Below are 24,662 nucleotides of genomic sequence, written 5' to 3'. Positions count from 1 at the left end.
ACCCTTTCTTCCTTCCCTTTTCCAAGTGGTGGGGAAGTCTCTCTCGACCTCCATCAGCCTGTGAGCTTCACTGAGAATGTTTTCTTGCTCATTCGTTCACCACCCACTTGTCATCCACAGGGCTGTCTTTTGTCTCTCCAGTGGCTTTGGTTTACTTCGGAGTGGCTGAGACATGAGAGGATGAGGCCACCCTTCCGAGGAGTGCAGTAGCCTTGGAGCAGGGAAGAGCCTTTTCCAGCTCAAAGGCACATGATTCAGACCCAGGGACAGCGGCCAAGTGCTGCGGTCTCCAGCCCCTCTGTGCCAGGTTGCCACCTTTTAAAAGGGGCTCCTTCACCAATCACAGAAAGAGAGAGACTTCTGCTCTCACCTCCAGATCTCCATTCTTTGTGGCAAGTCCTCAAAGGCCACTTTTCAGGACCAAACCCTCCCAAGATAAAGACAGACCCTTTCCAGAGCTATGGCTCTCAGTCTTTGATCTCCAGCTGGGAATTTTATAAACACCAGGTTTATAAAATAATTATTTTTTCAAAATAGGCAAAGGGCTTGAGGCAGCTGTAGGGTGGGCTAGGACAAAACATCCTCAAGCAGGACACACGCACACACACACACCCCGCTCACGATCTTCCTGGGCAGATGAGAAATGTTGGGCCAGTGCTCAGCTCCAGAAGACCCTTGAAAGCTCTGCCCATGAGCGAATGAATGAATGAATGAATGAATGAATGAATGAATTCACGATCTCTCCTGTGTGGGAACAGCTGTAGCCCCAACCAGATCTCAAAATGTCTGAAATCTGGAGGCGGAGGGGGCTCCCGTTTCTCCAGCCCTTGGCTCCCCGGTCGCCCCCCTGAAGCCCAAGGCCCCACTCAGCCTTTCAACAAGCCACCCCAGCCCCCACCCCCCAGCACCAGCCTGGTATCTCCTGTTTTGAAGCCATGACAGCTCATGTGCAACCGAGTGATTTGCTTGGCACAAGCTATTTGGCCTTGTCAAGATACATCTTCTGAGCACGTAAATTATGCAGTTGAAAATGTTTCTTTATTAAATTGCCTGCATTCCTTTTAAGCTCCTCTTGTCCTGTCAGTCACTCCCCTTCCTGCCAAGCCCCCTCCCTGTTTGCAGACTCCAAAGGTGGGGGGGATGCAGAGGCTCCTGATAGGAATTGCCTCCCCCCAAAGGGTGGGACCTCAGGAACTACCCTCCAAAGGGTTTATGGAGCCCAGCATCTGCCCGCCTTGACGACAAGGAGGACCCTCCCCTGCCTCCATGGGCAGCGGATGAGGGGGCCCCCCATGAAGCTAAAACAGGAAGGCTCTGCCCAGTGCATGCAAATGTGTGAACAGTGTGGGGGTGTGCGCATGAGTGAATGGGGTCACTATGTTTGTGTGGGTGAGTGAAGGGCCTGAGTGTGCTTTGTAGATTTGGGATCTTGTGTTCGATTCAGACAAACGTGAGCGTGGGGAGTTTGCATCTCAGGAAGGTTGCATGCTTTTCCTCCCCCCCCCCCGCCCTTTTCTGGCCCATAGCCCTTGGGACCTGCTTGCCCAGAGACTGTGTGCCCATCTTGCAAGGGGCAGATCAAAGCAAGGAGATCCTTCAGCCTCCCAGGAAGGAAGCCCAAGCCCTTGGAGCTTCATTTCCACATCTAAGTAGGGAAGAAACCCTGGGAGACCTCTTCTCATGCATTTGCAACAGCAGCTGCAAATGGAAGGGATTTGGGACAGATTGTGCCCCAGCCTTAGGTCAAGATCCTGCCAAGAAGAGCCCCAGGTATTATTTAAGCTGGTCGGAGATGGGTGCCCCCCATGCCCTTCCAAATGCCTTTCAAGTGTTGGTTCTGACTTTACAGACAGGACCCTAAGCTCCCCAAATAGGTCGAGTGCCACAGACGCCTCTTTCCAAGTTCAGAGTTGACACATCACTCCACTGCCATGGAAGCCATAGGGGAAGGCAAGCACTGGCGGTGGGTCTCCCACTGTCACAGCTTAGCCCATCCTTTGAGATGGCAGAGTAAAGTCTTTCTTTTGATTCTAATTAATCCCATCCTAAGCCCTCTTAACTTGCAAAGGGCAACACACACACACAAATGTAGACACACAAAAGTGCAGGTGGGAGCGGCGAGATTTCCCCCTTGTTTCTCCTGCCCTGCTGCCAGCACATTGCCCTGCAGGCTCTGAGGTGTTTTCTTCTTAGTTTTAGGATTTCTGTAAGGTTTTCATTTCCAAACCATTTGACATATGAGAGAAAAACAGCAGTTTCTGCCAGTTCCTACGTGCAATTCCTGTCTGTCAGCATCTTGCAGCTTTTTAGTGAGCAGAAAAGGAGCTGAAAAAGAGCCCTGCACATGGAGAGAGCATGCGGTGGATTTGATCCTTTTCTTCCTCTGAGAATACAAACTGGGCATTTCCCAGGTTGAGGAGATCCCTTTAGGTCTTCCCTCAGTCTTTCTAAACTCCTGTTCTGAGCTGAAAGAAGCTGTGGGGCCTCTTCCACCGGCAGCCCTGAAGGCCCCGATGCACCTGATGTGCCTCTCACATGGGTGCCCTGCGCAGGCCATGTCACCGCTCAGGCTCTTCCACTTCTGCTTACAGCAGGCTTGGGCAAAGTGAGTCCGGGGCCAATTTTGTGGCCCTCAGGGTCACCCAGTTGTTGCCATGTTCTGAATGGAGAGCCATTGCTAGGGAGATGTGTGTGTGTGTGTGTGTGTGTGTGTGAGAGAGAGAGAGAGAGAGAGAGAGAGAGAGAGAGATTGTGCTCCAAGGTGCACAATGTCTCTTCTCCGCCTGGCTCCCGGTTTGGCTCTTGCTCTGGATCCTCCTTGTTCTCCTGCTTCCTCATTCAGTGCAGATGCCAGTTGTTACAGGGAAGGCCTGTGCATTATTCATTGCAGGGAAGAGGAGCAGAGCAGATAAATTATGGATCTGTCCATGACACACACAGATTTGGGGGGGGGGGGGTGAGTGGTTAAGAAGAACGAGAGACCCAGGGGTTTCTTAAGGAGGGCAGGAGGAGGAAGCCCCCCTCTCTGACGCCCATCTGTGCCTGCATCCCATAACATTGGGGCCTTCTCATCCTCCGCACTCTGGAAGAGTTTGGGGTGGGGTCCTGGTCCCACAGCCAGCTCTCCTGGCCCGCGGTTGGCCCTCAGCGGCGAGGTTGATGGTGTGGGGCTGGGAGAACCGAGGGGGTCAGAGATGGGGACAAGGCCCTGGGTTTGGCTTTTCTGAAATTGGTCAGAGGGGAAGGGAAGAGCTTTTTCCAGCTGAGGAGGAGTGGTACACCTCTGTGAGAGCAGATCTCCCACCCCTCTTTCCTGTCCCTTCTCACGTTCCCACCTTTCTCTCCCCACATAAAGGGCCCCCTTTGCAGGGAGAGCAGCCCCACAGCCGCTGTCCAGGTGGGAAGAGAAATGCTGACACAGGGCCTCCTCATCCCCGCAGGGAGCACAAATGGCACTGCAGTAAAAGAGAAGCCTCAGAGTTGTGGCTACTATAAAAGTGCCTAACAAACCTGACTGGCAAAGCCAGCTGTTCCCTACAGAGCAAAGGCAGTGGCAGTGGGGCCCGAGAGGGATTGTCATCGGGAAATTGGCTTGTCAGGTTGCCTCTCCCTTTGCCCTTTATCTGAGCAATGTTTCTATGGGTATATGTGTGTATGTGTGCGTCTGCGGATGCACAAGGTGGATGCCAGAAACACTGAGCTGGGGATTCTCTCTAGGGGCACCGCTGAAAGTCAGCAAGTGGAAAGAATCACAGTGACCAGGGGGCCTGGGATGGATTGGGGCTTCCCCCTTGCCTTGCCTTGCCTTGCATGTAGGTGCATGTGTTTGTAGGGGTCATAGCCAGCCCCTCTTCTCTCCCACCGCCAAAGCCCCTTGGGATCAAGGAAGGGTGGCCAGACTTTGCCCTCTCCTCTTCCTCCAGCAGATGTCTTTTTAAAACAAAAGTCCAAAGCCTCTCAGAGAAATGGACTTGCATTCAAAAGGTTTTTGGGACTGAGAGAGAGAAAAAAACTCCTGCATTATTTCCTTCCTCCCTTCCTTGCCGCTGCAGACAGAGGGTCCCCAGCCAAGAGCCATCCAGGAGGCAACACTCTGTTCTAGTGCCATCTTGTGAGCTCCGCAGAGCAGTTGGTGCTGATGGTGGTGGCACAGACTGCTCTGTCTTGTGAGATGTTCCTGCAAGTGCATCTGCTTCCAAGCAGCCTTTCCCAATAAGGACAGCTATTGCCAACAGTACTGTTACTGTTGTTGTCATTTCCAATTGCCAGTGCCTTCCCCTGAGGCTGAGAGCATGTGACATGTCTTTAGGGTCCCCAAAAAATGGGTGCCTGCAGGTCCCCCAGTGCCCTCCCAGGCCTTGTGCCATAAAAACTCAGTGCGAAGGCAATTTTCTCAGGAACCCCAATCTCCCACCAAACCACTCAGAAGCCCCTGGACAAGCAGCGCCAAAGAAGCCCCCTCCTCCAACACACAGGTATGCACATCAATAACTGCCACCCAGTGAGCATGATAGACCAGCATCAACAGGTATAAACATTAAATCCACAGACTGTGTGGATTAAATTAACTGCTTAAAATACTGCCCAGTTAAAACAGCCAAAGCTGGTTTTAAGAGGGTCCTAAGGAGCAATACACTTGTAGCCAGGAGCCCAGAAGGGGTCCCAGGACTCATGGGGTGCAGCTGTAGAGAAGGCCCTGCAGTCTCAGGAAAGGCCAAGCCAGAATGGCAGGGACCCCTGTTGTTGTTGTTGTTGTTCCTAGGGGTCCCTGGGTGGCTGGCGGTGGCTGGGCAAGAGAGGCATTGTGTGCAGGGGGGGCACTTCTGCTGGGGCCACCATGGGCTGGAAGATACCCTCCCCATTTAAAAAGCTGGTCCTTGGCATGGTGGTGGTCCTCAGCTGGCCATTCCCCCGCCATGATTTTCTCTGCCAGATGGGCAGGCAAACCCTGCCCCTGTGCCCCCATCTCTCTTCTTCTTCCTCCTCCTCTTCCTCCTCTTCCATCCAGGGGCGCCTGGAGTGAGGCCTGCAGGTTGCTTCGAAGTGCATCACCTGTCAAGCAAAATTGATTTTGGCTCTGACTTATCAGAGATAACAGCTGGGCTGCCGGAGCGCAGCATAGAAGCCTCGCCTTTTAACAAGCACAGGGGGGAGGATTTCACAGCTTTTAATGTGGAGACCGGGAGGAGAAGGAAAGGGGGGAGAAGCACAGGTTGCTTACTTTTGGGTAACCTGCAGCTCAGGGAGGAGGTGGCGGGTATAAGCAAGCTCCCAAAAGGAAAGAATGAAAAATACATATATATATGTGTATCTGTGTGTATGCATATATGAGAACCGGTGTGGTGTGGTGGTTGGAGTGTTAGACTAGCACTCTGTGAGAGCAGAGTTCAAATCCAGGTTCAGTCACAACCAGGAACATGCACAGGGAGAGAGAGTGCTCCTGAGTGGGTTTGCTGCCTGACATGGCTCTTGTTTGTTGCTTGAGAGCTGTGTGTGTGCATTGGGGGCAGGGGAGCGGCCTTGCTCTGGAGTCCTTCACGGTTGCCAAACCAGGCTCTCATTTCCTTGGCTCTGTTTGTTCATGGAGCTGGAATGGAAAAGCAGAGGGAGAGGCAGCCTTCCGAAAAACAGAGTCTGGGCATGTGTGTCCACCTCATGCTGCCAGGCCCCTGCCATTGCTTTGGCTGCCAGGTCCCCCATCCCTGGGAGCTTCTCTGGAGCAAGTGCCCAGCTGGCACACCTCTGCCCAGTGGGGCTGGTGGCCCTGGCTTGTGGATGAGCAGAGGGAATGTACCAGGCAGCTGGCCCCATCCAGCCCAGGCAGGTGAGGGTCCAATGGCAACCCTTCCAGGCCCAGGGCAGAGATGGCTGCTGAACTCTTCCAAACAAGAGGCCATGTGCACACTGGTTGTGGCTGAGGTGTCTTGCTTAAGGACATCACCAGGGGAGAGACCTTTGTCACACCACATTTGTGACAGCACCAGAGCTTTTCTTTCCTCCCTTGGTCTCAGGTTTATCCTGTGGGATCGCCTGGTACCACTAGTCCCACTGGTGTTTGCCTCTCTGTTTCCAGGCTGAGGGCATTCCCTCTCTCCTTCTGCCTTTCAGGGGTTGCCATCTTCATTCCTCTTGCAAAATGGGTGCACCTGGCCCATTCCCCCCTCCATCCCCACAAGCGCGCAGCCGGTGATTTAAGAGCCACCATGAGCTTTTTCTTTGCCCGTAATGAAGTCAGTCACATTTTATTGCTAAATCGCCCTGATAATGGCCCTGTAACTGCATCAAAGGAGGTGTCGAGGCCCAAGCGGAAGTAACTGTAAATCCGAGGCAGAGGCTTCGCCTGGAGGGGCTGCTGGGGTCTTTGCGGCTGTTGAGCAATGTCCTCATTCTGTGCTCTCTTCTGCATGTCTCTGCAGGAGATGCGTCTCTTGGGGGCCCTTTCCCAACACCCCAACATATACACACACACACATACACAACATGAGGAGCTTGCAGGAAGGTTGGAATCTGAGGAGCCCTTTGCACTCAGAGGCAAAGTGGGCCCACGTCTTGCCTGCATTCCTCCCTCCCCAGCTGCCTCCCACCCAGGACGCAGGTAGGCATCCTGTGCTTCCAAGGGCCAGCCTGGACAGTGCCCTGCGCAACGTGTGGTGGGTGCTGGACAAGCAACGCACCTCCTCCTTTGCCAGAGGTTTCTGATGATCCTCTGTCTGCCAGAATGAATTATTTACTTCACTCATGTAATTAATTAACCCCACCTTTCTCCCAGTGTGGGATCTACTGAGATTAAAACAAAACTCAGCTAAATGCTGAGGGTTTTTTTTAAGTTTTAAAAGTATTATATAACCTCTCCCTTGAAAGCAGCCTTTAAAACAGTTTAAAGGCATTTGGAGCACCACAAGAAAAATAAAAGTGTAGCATGCCCAGAGCCCATTAAAATACCCCCCCCCCAAAAAAAAAGCCAGTTCATAGCTGAAGGTCCAACTAAATAAATAAGTGAATGGCAATGGAAGAGGTTTGGTCCCTTGGACTTCTAGTGGGAGGGAGTTCCACAGCCTTTTCAGTGGCTAAGGAGAAGGCCCTCTCATGTGGCCTTGCCAGATGTGGCTGATTCCTTTGGGCAACCTGGCAGTGCGGAGGCTTTGGGAGCCGGCCCCCCACAACAGAGACACCCCCAAGGGCTTTCCAGAACATGACCCTTGCCCTCAGCATCCTTCCAGAGCTTCCAGGTGGCCTTGGCCTCCTCTCCAGCTGTGTGCCCATGTTCTGATAAAGAGCCATAAAGGAATGCTTTAGCTTCTTTAAGGGAGGGGGGGGGGATTTGCAGCAGGGGCTGCAGGTAATGTGCCTCTTGCCACTCGCTATTTCCTGGGCCAACCATAACTGGCATTTGGGGGGCTCTCTGGCGCTGTCTGCCCAAGACTGCCCTCCCAAACGCCTCCTTGCTCCTCATCCTCGGAGGGGGATGCCCAGGAAGGAGTGGCCAGTGGGGGGACGAAAGGGCTCCTGGGCAGCTTGGCTGGAGCAGAGTGTCCATGGCACTCCTTTGGCCAGAGCTGCTGCTGTTGCTGCATTTGTGTTGTTGCTGACACACAAAGGCAGGGATGCCATTTGCTTCCTGGCTGCTTTCCAAGGCTGTCCCTGCATGCAAACAAGGTTTCCTCCCCTTTGGCCCCAGCGCCTTCCCTTCCAGCAAAACACAGGGAGTGTTCTTTGGGGGGAGAGTCAAAGGGAGGAGGGGGCGCTACCTGTGTAGTGCTGATACCTCTCAACCTTTTCTTCCCTTGGAGAAAAAGATAATAAAGCCTGCTTGGCAGGGAGAGGGAGCTGGCTCAGAGGCCTCATCTTTAAACAGGAGCTGTTGTTCCTTTGAGATGACATTGTCAAGCCCACTGGAAAGACCCGGGTGGGAGGGACGTGTGTTTGCCAAGACACCTGTGCTCTGGGCCGTGCCACAGACAGACAAGACACGGAAGGAAGGAAGGCACCCGGAGGGCTCTCCTGCGCGGCACTCGCTGCCATCACACCTCACAGGGGACATGCGCTGGAGCGGGAGGAGGAGGATGCAGGTGCCATGTGCAGCTGGCCAGGGAGCTACTCTTTCCTCAAAGCCCCCCTCTCTTCCTAGGGCAGCCGAGCCAAGGTGCCAGGGACCCGGAGCTGCTCTGATGGCAGGTGGGTGATCTGGGGCTGCCCTCCTGGCCTTGGCACCCAGCGGTTGGGATGAGAAGAACCAGAAGCTCCCAACAAGGGCTTCAGCCCAAGGGCTGCTCCCAGCTAGAGACAGGGGGATCCACTGACCCATGGGACCTGCGGGCTTGCCATGTTCCCCACTGACTTGGTTGGGCCAAGGGTGAGAATCAGCCTTCCTCCAGCTGCCCTTGGACTGCAGCTCCCAGACACCTGGGACTCTGCTCTGGGCTACTTGGCCTCTGATAGCCAGAAAAGGGGGGTGGCCTCATCCCACTTGGTTCTCAAGGAGAGGGAGGATGGCTTGGTTTGCCATCCGGCTCCTTAAGATGTGGTGTTTTGTGTGTGTGGAAAAAGAAGTGGCTTTGCTTTTGGAGGCTGCTCTTCTATGGATTTCCTTTCTTAGGCAGATGCCTTTCACTTTATTGTGCATGATGGTTTTTCTTTAATTTTATCTGTTCTGCAGAGATAACCTTTGCTGCTAAGTGAGCTAAAAGAGAGAAAAGGGGGCTCTTGGGAACCTCCCCTTAATGCAAAAAGTCTCCCCTTCTACCCCCCAAAAAATCATAGCAAGGTGCCATTGCTCAGGATAACTTTAGCCTGAAAAGTACTGGGCCAGCCTTCTTCTCACCCACCGATGGTGAGAAATCACAGAAAAACACCCTCAGCCAAGTCTCACTGAATACAGAGAAAGCTTATTTGGGGAAAGGATCTGAGCACAGCAAGAAAGAGAGAGAAAGGAAAGCAGTAAGCACACACAAACACACACAGTTTTCTAAAAATAAAAATTTGAAAATGAATCTAATTTAGCCAATTGCATTGTACCTGTTTTTGTGATATACTGGGTTTCAGAGCACATGCAGAGTCCTTTGCATAAATGATGGACTGAGAAAGCATTAGAGACCGTCTTTGCTTGTGTGATTCCAATGATCACGAGGGTTTGGGGTGCTGCCCCACATATTTATGGAAATTTTATGGAAAGGACAGGGGACCCCTTTCTGAGAAAGATCAATGGTGAAATAAATCCCAGTTCTGACATAAGGAATCAGCAGCTGCTGAGGGCTGTCTTGCTTTGGGGCAGCAAAAGTTCATTTGGTTTTGTGGAAACGACTTCTTTTACAAAGTTCCCAAAAAGCATACCTATATAAATGCCATAATAATATAAATAAATACATCACTTTGGAGAGCTCCTGCAGAACCAGGAATCGCTTCCATAAAGCTGAGTAGAATCAAGGCCGCCAGTCAAAATTTGCTGCAAAGATAGTTCCACTTTCTTCGCGGATCCATAACAAACCAGCCAATTCAGACCATTGCTGGAAATGGGATAAACTAAGAAGGGAATTGAACTGAATCCAAACCAAGGAATATTAAGGAATTTGGCAGGTGGCTCTCCCCTTGCAGATGAGGGAAAGGAAGCAGCTCTCTGGCTGGTCTGAGTTTTGGGGTTTTTTTTTTGGGGGGGGGGGGGGACTGGATGGCCTCTGCCCAGCATCCCTCTGGGCCAAGATCTAGGACCTGGCTGTGGATCCAGGCCCTGCTGTTGGGCACTTTTCGGGGCAGGACAGTGGGCCCTGGACAGGCCGACTGGCTGCCCCACTGCTGCTCCCCTCCAGCGACAGCTTCCCTTGGAGGCAAGCAGATGGCATAAGAAGGCGGCTTTCTTCCTTATTGGGGCATGTGCTGCTCCAAATGCTGTTCCTGTTTGGAAGGAACCAGCTGCTGCCTCCTTCTGAAGCCCAGTTTTCTGCTTTTCAGTCAGCAGGGGCTGTTTACACTCAGAGTGTCCAATAAAAAAACAATGTTATTTTTGGGCCTGACATTGATGCTTATGAATAACATGTAGCTCTCGTTCAAAAGTACATTAGTTGTCACTCTTTGGCTCCTTGTTAGAGTGCTAGTTTTTATGGAGAGACTGAGTCCTCCTCCTCCTCCTCCTCCTCCTCCTCCTCCTCCTCTGTGGCTTTTGCTCAGTGGTGGAGATAACAAGGAGCAGACCTCACTAGCTGCTCACTTCCTCACTGGAGCAGGCCAGATGTACAGCCAGCCTTTGTTTGGCCAAGTGCGAGCATGACTGGAGCACTTCAATTACCTTTCATTAGCATAAAGAGCAAGAAGTCTTTCCCTTCACCAGCGCAGGAATGGGCTGGCCTGACGCATTGGCTATGTTGACGCCGCACATTGCTTATTGATGGCAACCCACAATCTGGGCAGCCTGGCCCCAATTAGCTCTCTTGAGTCCCTCACACGCCCATCTCTCTCCTTTTCGCTCTTTCTTGTTGCTGGATGCAAGCTGCTAACTGTCAAAAATACTTGAGCAACTTTGCAGAAGACGTGTGGTTTATTTTTTAAAAAAAATACATTCCACCTACAAAGAGGAGCTGACTGGCAGCTTCCACAATGGAGATAGACTTATTTTAATCAAGGCTTGCAGAAGGAGGCTGGAGCCAAGTGGCACATGTGCATACCTGCACACACTGGTCCAAGCTGGGCACGTCTCCATTTCCTACCCACCTGGACCAGGGCACAGGGGCTTCTGGCTCCTCTAGCCCCCAAACTGAACAGCAGCCCCAAGCAAACAGTGCTGGACTCTGGCAGAGCCAAACAGCCATGGCAGGTTAGGCTGGAGAGGGGGTTCAGAAGTGGTCTTGCATATGCATCCATGCATCTGTTCCATTTGCATTCCCCACTTCTAGGGAAAGACAAAATTGTGGCAAAAAAGGAATAAATCTTGCTCACTCTCCCCTGGATGGATGTGGCCCACCAGGCCAGCAGCCTTCCTCAGATGTGGACACTGAAGTCCATCTGAGGACTGGCAAGAGCAGTGCCCTGTCTCCTTCTGAGTGGGATGCTAGATTTCTTTTTTATGAGGTGGCCTGGGATCACATTCAGCATTTCAGCAGCTCCATCACAGTGCAAACTCAGGTCCGGCTTGGGTTCAACAAGGCACCCAGACACCTTTCACATGTACTTGTGCCCAGTCAAGTTGCCCATGGTTGTGCCTGGTGTGACTACTACTACTACTACTACTACTACTACTCTTACCTAAAACCAGAATATGTGCTCGATACCATCAAAGCGTTTTGCCCCTGGCCCTGGCTTGGGGGCCTCTTCTTCCATTCCAGGGGCTTTAGGGGGCATGGCATGCCCCCCCCCATCTAAGCACACATGGAGACCCCCCTCCCCTCAGCCCCCAACCCAACAGAAAGCGATTGCACATTTGTTGAGTTTGGGTTTGAATGATGCTGGACTTTATGGGGAAATCAATGTGCGTTGAGTGCTGAGCCTCTGGTTTGTGCTCAGGGACTTGGGCTAAGCTGACGAGAGAGTGCTAATTGGTTTGCAATGAGCATTTATGCTAATAAGCCTGTGCAGCAATGCCCACAGCTCTTGGCGCCACTAATTCTGTTTACCTAAACAGGGACTCTCTTTGCCTTGCCAGCTTGGCCTGGGATTGTGCCTGCTTCTCACAGGGCAGTGTGAAAACGGGATGCTGCAAGAAAGGGGTAAGGGGGGGGGGGGGCTTCTTCCTTCCAGAATGGCTTTTACCTTCCATCCATCTTCTGCCAGAGGAGGAGAAACAGAGTACTCATATCTTTGGCAAACATGACGTCCCCCAATTTGTCCTATATGGCTGGGGTCCAGGTTGTCCAAGGGGGACCATCTCCCCAAGAATGTGGCCAGGCTCCTTGGTTGTCCCCAGGAGAGATTTTGGCCTTCTGTTACTGGTGGCATGTCTGGGGAGGAGGACATGGAAGATGGCCTTCTTGGTGCCCATTCTCAGGTGCCAAAGGAGGCTCAGGAGGCTCCCTTCCATTCTACCAGAATATAAAAGATCTTTAAAGGAAATTTTGCTGGTTTTAATTGATTGGCTGTTGAGGGAGAGGCTTTTCTTGAATTGGCACTGCTTTTTAAACAAATGTGTTTTTAAACTGTTTCTTGTTAACTCGGAGTGTTTTGATACTATAGTTTAGTTGTGTTTTAGGATAATAGCTTCCCTAGCCTGGGCTTTATCTGTATCTGTGGTTCATTTGCTGTGAAACATCTTGAAACTCAGTCCTGGCAGAAAGAGGTGGAATGTAAGTGAAGGAAGGATGGGGTGGGGAGGAAGGCACGCATTTCTCCTTGCAGGTAAGAAAGCAGCTGGGTAAATGGCAGAGCAGAGTGTGGCTGAACTGCTCACAGTGTTCTCAGAGTTTGGCTCAGAGTCATTTCTGCTGCATCTGCCTGGCAAAGAGAGCAAGGTCCACTGAGACCTCATCCTGGCTGTCTTTCTTGCATAAGGTCCGATGTTCATGGGCCCCTCTCTGGTTCCCCTGAGAAAGAGCCTAAGGGCCATGGCAAAAGAGAAGCTGTTTGCCGATAGAAAGATTGCTAAGTTGGGTTGCCCAGGCAATCCTTCCCGGCTTCCGGATGTTTCTGCTGGAGTTGTATTCACACATTGGTCCTTCTCATACCCAGCTTTTCTACAGCATTGAAGCTGAAAGAGAGAGAGAACAGTGAAGGAGGGCATGGTGGCTCACTTGCCAAGACAGGGAGAGGGGCCGGTTGGGCTGGATCTGGGTCCCCCCTCAGAGCTCCATGGACCTGGAACTGGGCTTGGCTGGTTGACCTCCTCCTGGTGCCTCCCTCTTTGTGAGCTCCAGAGCTAAACAACCTCTGGGCACAGGTGCTCCCTCAGTTGGGGAAGGGCTCTGAAAGCAAAAGCGCGGTCTGACTTGCGATTAGCAGCAGCAGCAGAGGGGGTCTGACAGATTGCAGGAGGGCAGTGAAGCCGCTCAAGCGAAGAAGAGTGGCGCCTGGGACAGTCTACCAGCCCAGCTCTGGGAGAGGAAGCTGAGTGTGCCGCTCCAGCTGCACTGAGTATGTGATCCGGAGTCGAATGAGCATCATAAATCTTGATTATTCTCTGTCTCAGCTGATTTGAACCTGTGTGTTTGGCTGGGAGATGCCCCACGCCTGTTCCCAAATATGGGGAGGGGGCAAAGGTGGCCCTGCCCCTGATTCTGGCCACTACAGCATTGGCCATTGAGGGGATCCACAAGGGCCAGGCCATGTGTCACTGCCTCTTGAGTGCCCCTCTGCTGCCATTATGGATAGCTGGGATCCAGGGCCCATCGCCTGGCAATCTGGCCAATTATGGGAGGCAGAAGTGCTCAGAATAATAAGGATGGCCTGGTCCTCTTCAGGCAGATGATAGATCATTACTAGTTTTGCATGCATAATGGATGACTCTGGCACCTGCGAGAGAGGGCTCTTTGTGTGTCCATCTGTGGGACACTTGCCTCCCTGGTTAGGAAACAAGAGTTGGACCCCTGTTTGTTAAAGACGCACCCTGAACTTGGACCCATGCATGCACATGTCTTGTTTTGGATAGAGGACAAGGGGCTCTTTGCTCACTTCTTCCACACTACCCCATACCTCCCCTCTTCCCAGCAATTCTGAAGCCCCAGAGGAGGTCTACTAAGTGTCATTAATGATGGGAGGAAGGGAGGGAGAGATAAAAGTAATGGGGCTGAGGGGAGCTGCATCCTCATCCCTGCTGCTGGACTCCAGAGAGAAGAGGAGGAAGGTGGTTCTCTGTTCAGAATGCTGAAGGCTTTCTCTTCCCTTGCAGACTGTCAATGCCGCATTGCTTCTGGGCCATGCTTGGTCTTCTGGCCGCTTCCCTGCCCTATACATGGGCACTTGGGTTGGGCACAGGAATGGATGGGGCAGAGGCACCCTACAGACTATGCCAGACCTTTGGGACTCTTTCTTGACCAGTACAGACCACTCTGAATGGCAGCTGTCACTTTCCCCTGACAGCTCTCTCCCATTGCCACAGCTCAATGGGAGCTTCCAAAGCTCAAACCAAGCAAAGTCCTGGCTCCTTCCTCCTCTCTCTGAAGGTGGGGAGAACACGTTTGCCTGTTTAACTGGCACAGGGAGGCCATAGGTTGCACTGAAACAATTTGCCGTGTGCATGAAAGCACGCGTACCCCCTGCACCCCCACTCTGCCCCCATTTCCATCTGGGCCCCACCAGCCCAGAGAACCCCCACCGTTTAAGCTGCTGTTGCGGGGGCCGGTGTGGCCTCCCTCTTCCAGGGCTCTCTCTCAGCCGGCCGGCACTGGAGTGTATTTACCGATTTCCTCCTAAAAGCTTTTAGGCTGATCCGACAGGGCAGCTCCACTCAGGAGGCCATTAGTTCTCACGCGTTCTTTTTGGTGGGAGTAAATTCCTCTGAAGAGGAAACTCAGCTCTTTGCCATGGAGATCTATGGCATTATATTTTTAACTTTCTATTTTGGCACTCTCCCCCTTCCCCTTCTCCCTCCTTCTTCTCCTTCTTTCAGTCCTCAGAAACATCAGCGGCTCTCAGGGGTGGGACCCAAATTGCACAATTGAGGCAAATCAATATTTCTTGTGCCCTGGCATGGAGCCTCATCTCCGCGACTGTGTAGCTTCACACATGTTCCCACTGGTTTTCCTGGTGGCTGCAAGCTGCAAATATTCATCTCAAGACTCTCAAAGACTTTCACTGGGGCCTCCTGCAGCATCTGTGGGGAAAGGAAGGTCTCCGGTTGGGGGCCGGGGGCATGTCTTCATGCACCCCCAGGGAAGGAAAAGGCCCACTCTCCTCTGACATTAGTCTCTACTTTCCCACTCTCCTCTGACGTTAGTGGTGATCCCTCACACCCACCAGTTACTCCCAGTACCACTAGATCTGCCCCCCTGGTTCCACACAGCTGAGACATGGACACTGAGAGAGCAATGGGGGGGGGGAGGATTTGAGCTGGACAAGTAAATGGGGCTTCTGCAGAGGGGAATTATAGAGCCAGATAGGGAGTCCCAAAGCAGGGGGGGCGGCTGCATTGAATAAAAGCCACAGAAAGTGCCCCATGGAAGACCGTGCTTCCAGCACCCATGGCTCCAGCCTTTAGCTAATGCCCAAAGATGATCACAGAGAACCCCCCCCCCCCCAATCGCCAGAAAAGCTTCTTAGAGATTTAACAAAGGAAGCCAAAGGGCTTTGAAAACTCTTAACAATAGATCTCTGAAAGCCATGCAGGCTCTTGATCACAAGGCAGCTTGAGCCACACAGTGTGTTTGAGGTCAAGTACACACACGCACACATGCGCACCCCACCTCCCAACTATGTCCCTGCCCCATAAGTGCCTTCCCTGTTGCCTCCCATCCCTCTGAGAGGAGTGTGAGGGAGGCTGGGAAGGAAGCCGTCTTTGAAAGACTCCTTTGCCACAGCTGCCTGTGATGGCTGTCTGCTGACAAACTGTGGCAACGGCGGCTGCGCTGCTTTGGTCCTCCATCCAGGTGTGTGTTTGTTGGGGGGCTGTCATGCCCACAGCCTTCAAAACCTCTCCCTGAGAGCCCCACTTTCTGTAGCACCTTCCCCCATCCCTTGGCCATGGCTGGACTCCCTCTTGGCTAATATTCAGACATTTGTTGACACATGCGTTCCAACTCAGAAAGCTTTTGTTTAAAATTGTGAAAGCTTTTGTTTTAAGATTGTCCTGAAGGACACACTTCAGTGCAGCAGCAAAATGGTTTGAGTCAATCACAGCGGATGAGAACTTGCTGGATTCTTTCCACTTTTTGTGCTTTTTTCTGAACCTCACAAATTCAGAGTAACCAGAGCGGAACAGTGGGGACAGGTTTCCTCCCATTTTGATAGGGTTCAGAGAGAAGAACCTTCTGGGCTGACCACCAATTTTTGCTAGACATCTCTTTTTGGGGCCACGGTAAGGGAGGAGGGACAGATGAGGGGAAGGCTTGGGCCTTTCCCAGAGCACTCCCCTCACCCCCCTTTCCTGGCTGCTCCCTGTTTTTCCTCCCAGTGTCAGGCAGGATCACTCCTTGGTTCTGGCTCTCAGGCTGTGGGTCTGAGTGGCCTCGCGGTGGACAGAAGGCTGCCCTTCGACTGGACTGGCTGTGCAGAACTAGGCCCCTTTGCTGAGCCTGAGGGTTCCTTGGATGGCCTGCTCCATGATAGCCCCTCCGGAGAGTCAAAGATGAAGCAAAGGGCCCTGGGTTTTACTGCCAGACAGCAAAGACCGACCCACTTCTTGCAATGCTGAGGAGCTTTTCCAAGTGCACCCACAACAGTCACACACTCCAAGAAGTCCAAAGATTAGATTATGTGGAGCATCTGGGGACCTTCATCCATGGGAAGCAATTTACAGATGTGCTTAAGTGGTGGAGGGCCACAGAGAGGGAGCAGATGGAGATGAAGATGGAGGAAGGCAGAGTGTCCTTGCCAGGGAAGCATGCACTCCGTCCCATCCCACATCTCCACCAGAGAGAAGGGGCCTTCCCTGAGACAGAGGAGCAAACCCTGGGCTAGACCTGTGCTGTGGAGAGTCCAGTGTCTGGAAAGGATGGCAGCTGCAGGGAAGAGGCCACAGTGGGAATCTGCAGTGAGGCTCCATCTCCACATTTGGAGCTCCGGAAGACCTGAGGCCCCTGATGCTCACCCAGGTTCTCCCGGCAGACCCATTTTCCAAATCCTTGTTCCAGTTGCTGTAGCAACTTGGGCCTTCTTTTCCTGCTTCTGCATTTTCTGATCCTATCAGTTTGCAGCTGATGTTAGCACCTTGGTCGTTATGGTAACGCTCTCCCTTGTACTCCATTGACATGTGTGTGTGTGTGTGCGTGTGTGTAAGCGAAGCAACCATTGTGCTTGGTGGCATGCACTCCTCCTCCTCCTCCAGGCTCCCAGGTGCAGCCCCTCTTTCAAGTGAGCACAGAAAGGGCCTGCCTTGCAAATGCAAGCCCCTCCAGTGTCTCTGGGCAGAGGCTGAAACTCAGAACTGGACTTTGATGCTTCTGAGAAACAGCTGCAGGGTGCCTTGTCCTCTGGATGCTCAGGGGATGCCTTAATGGTAGGAAGTGATGGCTGCCTTCTGGCGCTTTGGGAACACCGGAACGGATTTCTTCCACCAAGGAGCTGCTCAGACAGGAGGAGGTTTCCAGCAGAGCCTCTCCTGGCAATGCTGTCATTGGGGCCCATGGGCTGCTGGGCACTGGCTTCTCTTAACCCCTGGCCGGTTGTTGAGGGCAGAAGCTGGGCCAAAAGAGATGCAAAGAGCAGAAGACGAGGGCTGGAGAGAGAAGAGGTCACTAGGGTCTTTTGTGCCCGGGCTGTGTATCTCTTTCTCTCTTTCTCTTTGTCTTGGATCCACTTGGGGGTTTGGGCCTATAGTGTGAAAAAACTAGCCATGGTGCTGAACTGGGAAGCTTTTTAGACTAAACCCAGGAAGGAGAAATACTGTACCTTTTAAAGCAGCTCTCTCCCTGATTTGGCAGATCCTGGAAAGAACAGGATAAGACAGGACAGGATGGGATAGGACAGGACAGGACAGCATAAGACAGGACCCTGGAGAATTCCTTCAGAGCCCAGGACTGAATTTGCAGGAACCCTCCAAGGTCCTGCACCCTAATTCCCAACCCAGGTTCAGCAGCTCAAGGAAGACACCTTTGCAGTGAATCTGGGCACAGAGTCACTGCCCACTTGTCCATGAGTGTGGATGAGCTGTGCCCACAGACTGCCCCTGGGACTGCTGTAGGAGAGCCTCCTCCTCCTGTCAGGCCCCAGGGCCACCCCTCTGCCCCCCGCCATCCCCAAGTGCCCTCAGCCATGACACAAGAAGAAGGGTTTCGGTGTTTCTCGCGGGTTGGCTGATCCCTCTCCAGGAGGAGCATATGGGGAGCCAGGATGTTCCTTTGCAAAGCTCTTTATGAGCCATGTTTAAGGTTGGTTAAAAACCCTGGGGGAATTAGAGCAATATGCACCCATTATGGAGTGGCAGCTGCCGGGTTCGTGTTGCTTATTCAAAGGGATTGGAGGCCACGCTTTGGTGGCGGGGTTTTGGAGAGATTAAAATTATTTTCAGCATTAAGCACAACATTTCAATGTTAATGCTTTCGGTCTTGAATATGGATTCAGAGACCAGAAAGAGATTTACAAGAAATTACAGTGATGCAAATTCCACCAGAAAGTGGGTTCTCTCCCCCTTCCCTCCTTCTTTTCTTTTCTTTTTTTTCTTCTTTCTTTTTCCCCTTTTGTTGAGCAAATTCAACATGAGATTTGACTCTGGAGCTTACAGCAAATAGACTTTGGTTTTCATGCAGATTGCTGCCTTTAATGGTGGAACATCTCATTCCCCTTGCAAATTCCTCTCCTGTCTGCCTCGGATACTCAGAGGGCACTGCTGCTGAGAGCCCAGGCAATTATGGAGAACGTGGCCACACTCAGGCGGAGGGGCCTTCCTTCCCTTTGTGTCTCAGGAGGGAGCCAACGGTGCTCCATCTCAGTCAGCAGCTCAGGGAAGGCGGGGGACCACCGAAGCCCCTTCCTCTGGAGGGACCACTCACACCAGCATCCCCCAAGAGACCCACGGCAATCATCAGTGTGGGCCTCTCCCACCACTCACACTCTTTCAACCTCAGAGGAAGGAAAAGGCAAGTCCTCTGTGAACAAACCCTGCCAAGAGAACCTTGCCATGATCAAATCGAAAGGACTTGAAGGCACTCAGCTATGAGAAGGCCATGCATTTAAAGAGTCCCTTTCCAGGAGGGGCTGGCAGGGAGCCACACACACACACACAGAGAGAGAGAGAGAGAGAGAGAGAGAGAGAGAGAGGAAGGCCTGAGCTACCTACAAGGTAAATGACAGCTGCGAGTGAAGGAATAAACAGGATAATCTGGATTTAAAGATGCCACCAAGTGGGAGGGAATTGGTGACATGCAAATACACAAATTTATCCAATGTTTCCTTCCAAAGTTAAGAGCTTGTTTGAAGCTAGTTGTCAAGAGCCCTTCTGCAAAGTCTCCTTTTCCCTCGGCTCCAAGGGGCTTTGGATCCGGTGTTTGTAGGGGAAGATTGATCTCCTGCCTGCTGCAGATAAGTGCCAGGGGCCTCAGTAGAAAAGTGATGGTGGATCTTTGGGCGAAAAAAGAATTGCTTCTTCAAGTCTTCCTGGGTCACAGCAAGGCCAGTGGGATGTGGACTCTCTGAACTGGCCACTTGGAGGCCCATTAAGTCCAACCAAGGAAGGGTCAAGGGGGCCAGATGTCTGAACACTGAGTAGCTTGGAGCAGCTTTGGAGGGGTTCATGGCCCCCTCCTCCCATCTCTCCCTCCTTTCCAGGCAGCCTTGCCTTGGTGGCTACTGAGGCTTGGGTCTCGCTGGCCACCTGGCTTTCTGGCCCCCAGAAGCAGAGGCGCCTCCTTCCCTCCCGTCTTCTCTGTCAGGCAGGTCCTCTTGCCTGGGAACCTCAGAACCTGCTGGCAGTTAATTATTGACGGAGCGTGCGAATTAGAGATAGAAGAAAAGTCATCCCTCCTTGCACACAAGATAGTAAATAAATTTAATTATAGGACAAGAGGCAGGGGATCTCTCTCTCTCTCTCTCGCTTAAGTTTTATTAGCGCAGACATTTAAAAGCATGTCATCATAACAAAAAGGGCTTGTGTAATCCTAAATGTACCACTTTGGTACAAGGCTCCAAAGTGAATAGATTTAATTGAGCAGATGGTTGCCTACTCAGGCAGGTATGGGACAGGTTTACTGCCAATTAACTTTTGTCTACATATGCCTTTGGCAAATTGGCTGTATAATGGCTTCCTGGGACCAGTTTAAAGGCTTGCAAGGCACCTGAGGCCAGGTGGCATGTGGCAACTGGGGCCCGCTAGCCCTTGGAGAGCTCCCGTGACACCTGTGGCTGATATGATTATGGTCCCCTTACCAACCACCAGCCCCTCACTCTCTGCCCTCTTTCTCTCTGCATCTCTAGGGACCTGATGCCCAAGACTCTGGAAGGGCAGCTGACCATGGAGAAGACCCCGAGCTACTTTGTCACCAATGAAGCACCAAAGCGGATCCACGCTATGGCCAAGGACTCCAAGCTGATCGTGGTGGTGCGGGACCCGGTCACCCGGGCCATTTCGGACTACACTCAGACCCTCTCCAAGAAGCCCGAGATCCCCACCTTCGAGGTGCTGGCCTTCAAGAACCGGACCCTGGGGCTGATAGATGCTTCCTGGAGTGCCATTCGCATCGGGATCTATGCCCTGCACCTGGAGAGCTGGCTCCAGTACTTCCCACTCTCCCAGATCCACTTTGTCAGTGGGGAGAGGCTGATCACCGATCCGGCCGGGGAGCTGGCCAAGGTGCAGGACTTCTTGGGCCTCCGGAGGGTTGTGACAGAGAAGTATTTCCACTTCAACACCACCAAGGGCTTCCCCTGCCTCAAGAAGCCCGAGGACAGCGCCGGCACCCCCCGCTGCCTTGGGAAGTCCAAGGGACGGCCTCACCCCAAAATCGACCGAGATGTGATCCAGCGGCTGCGGAAGTTTTACAAGCCATTCAACGTCATGTTCTACCAAATGACAGGCCAGGATTTCCAGTGGGAGCAGGAAGATGGCGAAAAGTGACACTGGGGCAGGAAAGGAGAAACCGGCTCCTCTCCGGAGGTAAAGAAAGGCCCTTGGGGGAAGGTCATCCCCTCCCTGCGGGGCCCCCAAGGGCCTTAGAGAGCCACATGGGGCCCTTTCTCAGATGTCCTGCAGGATTTCCAGGGAGAGACACGAAGCCCAGGTGGGTTGTGGGGGGTTGTGGGGCCGGAGCAGCTGACCACAGAGAATGCTCTAGCTCAGTCTTGCCTAGGGATGCGAACAACATTTGCACATTTTCTCATCCTTTCTGGATCAAAAAGGGCCTCGTGACACATTTTTGCACAATCTTTGATTATTTATGGCTTTTGGGGGCTCTTCTGTAAACACTTTTATTTACAGAGCTGCCCAGTTCCCATCCTCTTGGCCTGACTCATCTCCATGGCTTGGGTCTGGGCTGCACCAGTCAGGAGGAGGCCTCTTTTTTCCTTCTGGCCGAAGGCTGGGATTGCCACAGGAACGAGGTGGCAACCCCTGTCCCTTGCGCCACTGCCAGAAGTGGAAGGGGACTGTCCTGTGGACCATCACCCACCGAAGCCTCGCTGGAGCTCAGGATCAGGCAAGGGGTGCTAAATGCATTTGTCAAATCTGGCAGGAGGCTAGGTGCCGGGAATGGTAGCATTTGTTTCCACAGAAGTAAATGTCAATTCCTATTAGCTCAATTAAGTGTAAAACCAGCGTCTGACATAAAACACCATCATCCCCTCCCCCCCCTCCCGCTTTTCAACCTCCAAACCACAAAATTATTACTACATGAAAATTGGAAGTATGCACTAGGGCTGGCTTTAAATTGTTTCACATGTTATTAAACTGTCATTTCCTCTGCTTAAATGAGAACCATGTTATGAAGTTTAATTCTCAATGATTAATGAATTCAGATGGAGGATTCTTTTCTTTTTAATTGCCAATGGCAAAGCACCTTGTTGGGTGACTAGGGACCCCCACCACCACCACCACCAGTCCAAGCATCTGTCAGGAGAACATTCTTCACATCTATGGGAACGGAGGTGGGATCCATTGAGCACAAGGGTGCCCCACTGGGCAAAGTCCCCCTGTCTGTCCCACGGCAGCAGAATGAAGCCCTTTTAGCAAAACCCAAAGAGATCCTTTCGGATGGCCATTTTGTGCAGGATCCACTAGGGAGGAGTCCTGAAGTGAGAGCATAGCGCCTCACTCCACAGCCATGAACAAACATGCGCAAGCCCACCCAGACCTCCTCCTCCATGTCACAGAAATAGAGGCCTGGTGTGGGCCTTCCTGAGTGGGCAGCATTGAACACATGCCTCCAAGCTCTGACCAGTCCATTTGGCTTCAGCCGAGAGAGAGGTGCCCCAGACCTTGCCAGGGAAGGATGGCCCCTGGCCCCCAAGCTCACACCCATAGACACATGTGGCCAAAGGCAAAGGAGGGGGCCATGCGACAGAGATGGGGGCCTGGGGGGGGGTCTCAACTGTAGCCCCCATCTTCAGCTGCCTTTTTCTTTTCTTTCCCAGAGATGCGTCCAGAGAAGGCAGGGAAAGAGCCTGACTTTCCTTCCCTGAGATCCAGGACCACCACACTTCTGCCACAATGACTGGGGAAGATTTTTCTTGAGGAACTAAAGCTGCTGCCAAGCCATTGTCCTTCTTGGGACATGGGATGTCGGCCCCCACACGCGGCTCCCACCTTCCTCTGTCACTGGAGCTGGAGGGCAGAGACTGGCCAAGGGCAGCTCCCTGTGGGCACCTTCCCACCTTTAGTTCAGCTGAGGCCGAGAGGAGAGACCTCTGGGCAAACAAGGCCAGGAGCCTCGCAGCCTCCGCAGGGGCCCATGTCCCACTCCGAACCGTTCGCAGGGAGCCACCCACCAGTGGTACCAGAGGAAGAGGAGGAGAAGAGGAAGAAGAGCCAAGCCATTTCAGCCATCCTGCTGCTGCACCACATTTTCAGAGATTTATTTTTGATACAGGTTGAACTACCAACAATGGGATGAAGGCTCCAAAAAGCCAGAGGGGTCTCTCCAGTGGTGGTCCCACTCAGTGGCTCCTGAATCCCGAAGTCCTGCTTTTCTTCCCAAGCACAAAGCCTGAGGCTGGTTTGCTGCCCCCCTTCTCCCTGGATGGTGGGCATCGGGGCTCTTCTCTTTTGGGGAGGGCATGGGGAAACTGGGCACTTCTCCCTGCAGCAAGAGCTGGGGGCCAGGGGGTGTTGGGTGGATGCCCCTCCACCAGCCCCACCTAAGAGCCCCCTCTTCTCCCACCCCACTGCCCTCACCCTACTCTTCTGCTCCAAAAAGCCCGTCAGTCTTTGGGGGAAGTCACCGCCTCAGAAAGCATTTGGCTAAATTTTTGTTTTTCATCTCCCCTCTTTAAATGTCAGCACTCCCAGCACGCAGGAGATTGAATTTTTGTATTTGATTTCAATTAGCAAAGCATAAATTATATTTAATTTTCTACACACAAAGACTGGATGAGTCATTGTCCTGGAAATCCAGGGATATTATAGTACAGAGACTTGACAGCGGAAGAGAGTTCTGGTGCTCCAAGCACAAAGGCTCGGCTGGGGCAGCCATCATCCATCCGCATCCTCGGCCCAGAGAGATTGGTCTGCCGGCTGGAGTCAAACCTCACAGAAACAATAAAAACCTTCCAACAGCAGTTGCTGCAAAAACACTCCCTTCTCTTTGTCCAGTGGGGGGGGGGGGGGGGGGCAAGGCAAGGTGTGGGTTGGTTACCTTCTGCAGCTCAGCTGTCTCCCCAGCCAAGTTGAGGAAGAGCAGGAGGAGTAATCTGACCCTATACCAGAGCAGTCAAGAGTCTCCCCTCTTTTGCCCAGGGAGGAGCAAGTTAATGGGGGGGGGGTCCCACAAAGAAGCCGTCCCCACAAAACCCTCTTGCTTGCTCATTTCAAGGTGAGGCAGAGCTCTTTTTTTCTCAGACGCCAAAGCTGGAAGCTTCACCAAGCCATGGTCTGCATCAGCTGCATCTAAGCAATCTTGCCACCAGCTGAGTTGCCAGCGAACAAAGGTTTGGAGCAGGCCTGTGGGGCCTCTGCTCCATAGGAGCTCCTTGTTTGTCCAACCAACTTCTTCCACAGGCCATTTCCCCCTCTTCCAGGCCTTGCACCCTTCAGCCTGACACAGGGAATCTCTTATCTCTGGTCAGTACTGGTGGGAGATAAGAGCTTCCCCATTTAATGGGTCCCTTTCTCTGCAGTGAGCTGCAAAGAGGCGATCCTTATGACACAGATCAAATGAGAGGTCTGGGTGTGCTCTGTGCATGGACATGAGTGCAAGCGTGTTGTGGTAATGGTGGTGGTGTGGGAATGGGGCAGATGCGTATGAGTCTGCCTGTGAATAGTGTGTGAGAGGTTGCCATGGCCATACCCATCTTGTTCTGTGGCCATATCCACTGCCAACATGCCACTCCCCAGAGCTTCTGGGGTGGCATCCAGCCCCTGATCCCCCCTTCTGCAGTTAAGAGCTGTCTCACCTGCTCAGCCCCATTGCTCCAAAGTACAGCAGCCAGGATGGTTTCTTGCCCCAGCTGTGGTTTGTGAAGTTGGGCGTCATGGCAGCCCCCAGTGAGTCCAAATGGTGGTGGGCAAATCAGTTACAAACTGGAGACAGGCTTAGGGGACACTCATGAAACACGGGTTGTGGGTGACCTCAATTCAGACATAAAACTCTTGCTGGCCCTTGGGTTGGGATACTTTCTCTTGCAGCCCCATGCCATTGTGTCATCTGATAACAGCAACTGGGTTTCTTGTTTTAATCAACAAAACAAAGAAGTAGTGAACTATAAAATTGCTAATTATTTTCTATTAAATTTACTTCTGAATAAGTTGAGACACCAATTACAGGCACCATTAAGCACCATTAGCGATGGGTGTTTCCAAGGCCGGGTGGAAAGAAGACTCGGGAGGCGGTTTTGTTTTTAAAAAAAGGACTTTGCAGTTGAGACTCTCTTCAAAAACCATCTCATGGTTCTCCCCCAGAAAATCCTCTGCCAGATGTTTACAGAGTCATCAAATCATCACTAAGCAG

General features: G+C 52.4%; 1 protein-coding gene across 1 annotated transcript in view; it reads left to right on the top strand.

Moving 5' to 3' along the window:
* Positions 1-23,267, top strand: part of LOC149306156 (heparan sulfate glucosamine 3-O-sulfotransferase 4-like) — a 57,911-nt gene extending 34,644 nt beyond the window's left edge. The window contains exons 2-3 of the mRNA XM_089540832.1: positions 19,981-20,659; positions 22,132-23,267. Coding sequence (XP_089396958.1) covers positions 19,981-20,620 — 640 coding nt within the window. The 3' untranslated portion in view covers positions 20,621-20,659; positions 22,132-23,267. The remainder of the gene's footprint in view (positions 1-19,980; positions 20,660-22,131) is intronic.
* Positions 23,268-24,662: the final 1,395 nt, after the last annotated feature.

This window comes from Sceloporus occidentalis, unplaced genomic scaffold (assembly GCF_023333645.1).
Source record: "Sceloporus occidentalis isolate IW3139 unplaced genomic scaffold, rSceOcc1.0.p SCAF_10, whole genome shotgun sequence".
Lineage (NCBI taxonomy): Eukaryota > Metazoa > Chordata > Lepidosauria > Squamata > Phrynosomatidae > Sceloporus > Sceloporus occidentalis.
The sequence above is the reverse complement of the archived record's forward strand: the minus strand, read 5'-3'. Positions and strand labels throughout refer to the sequence as shown.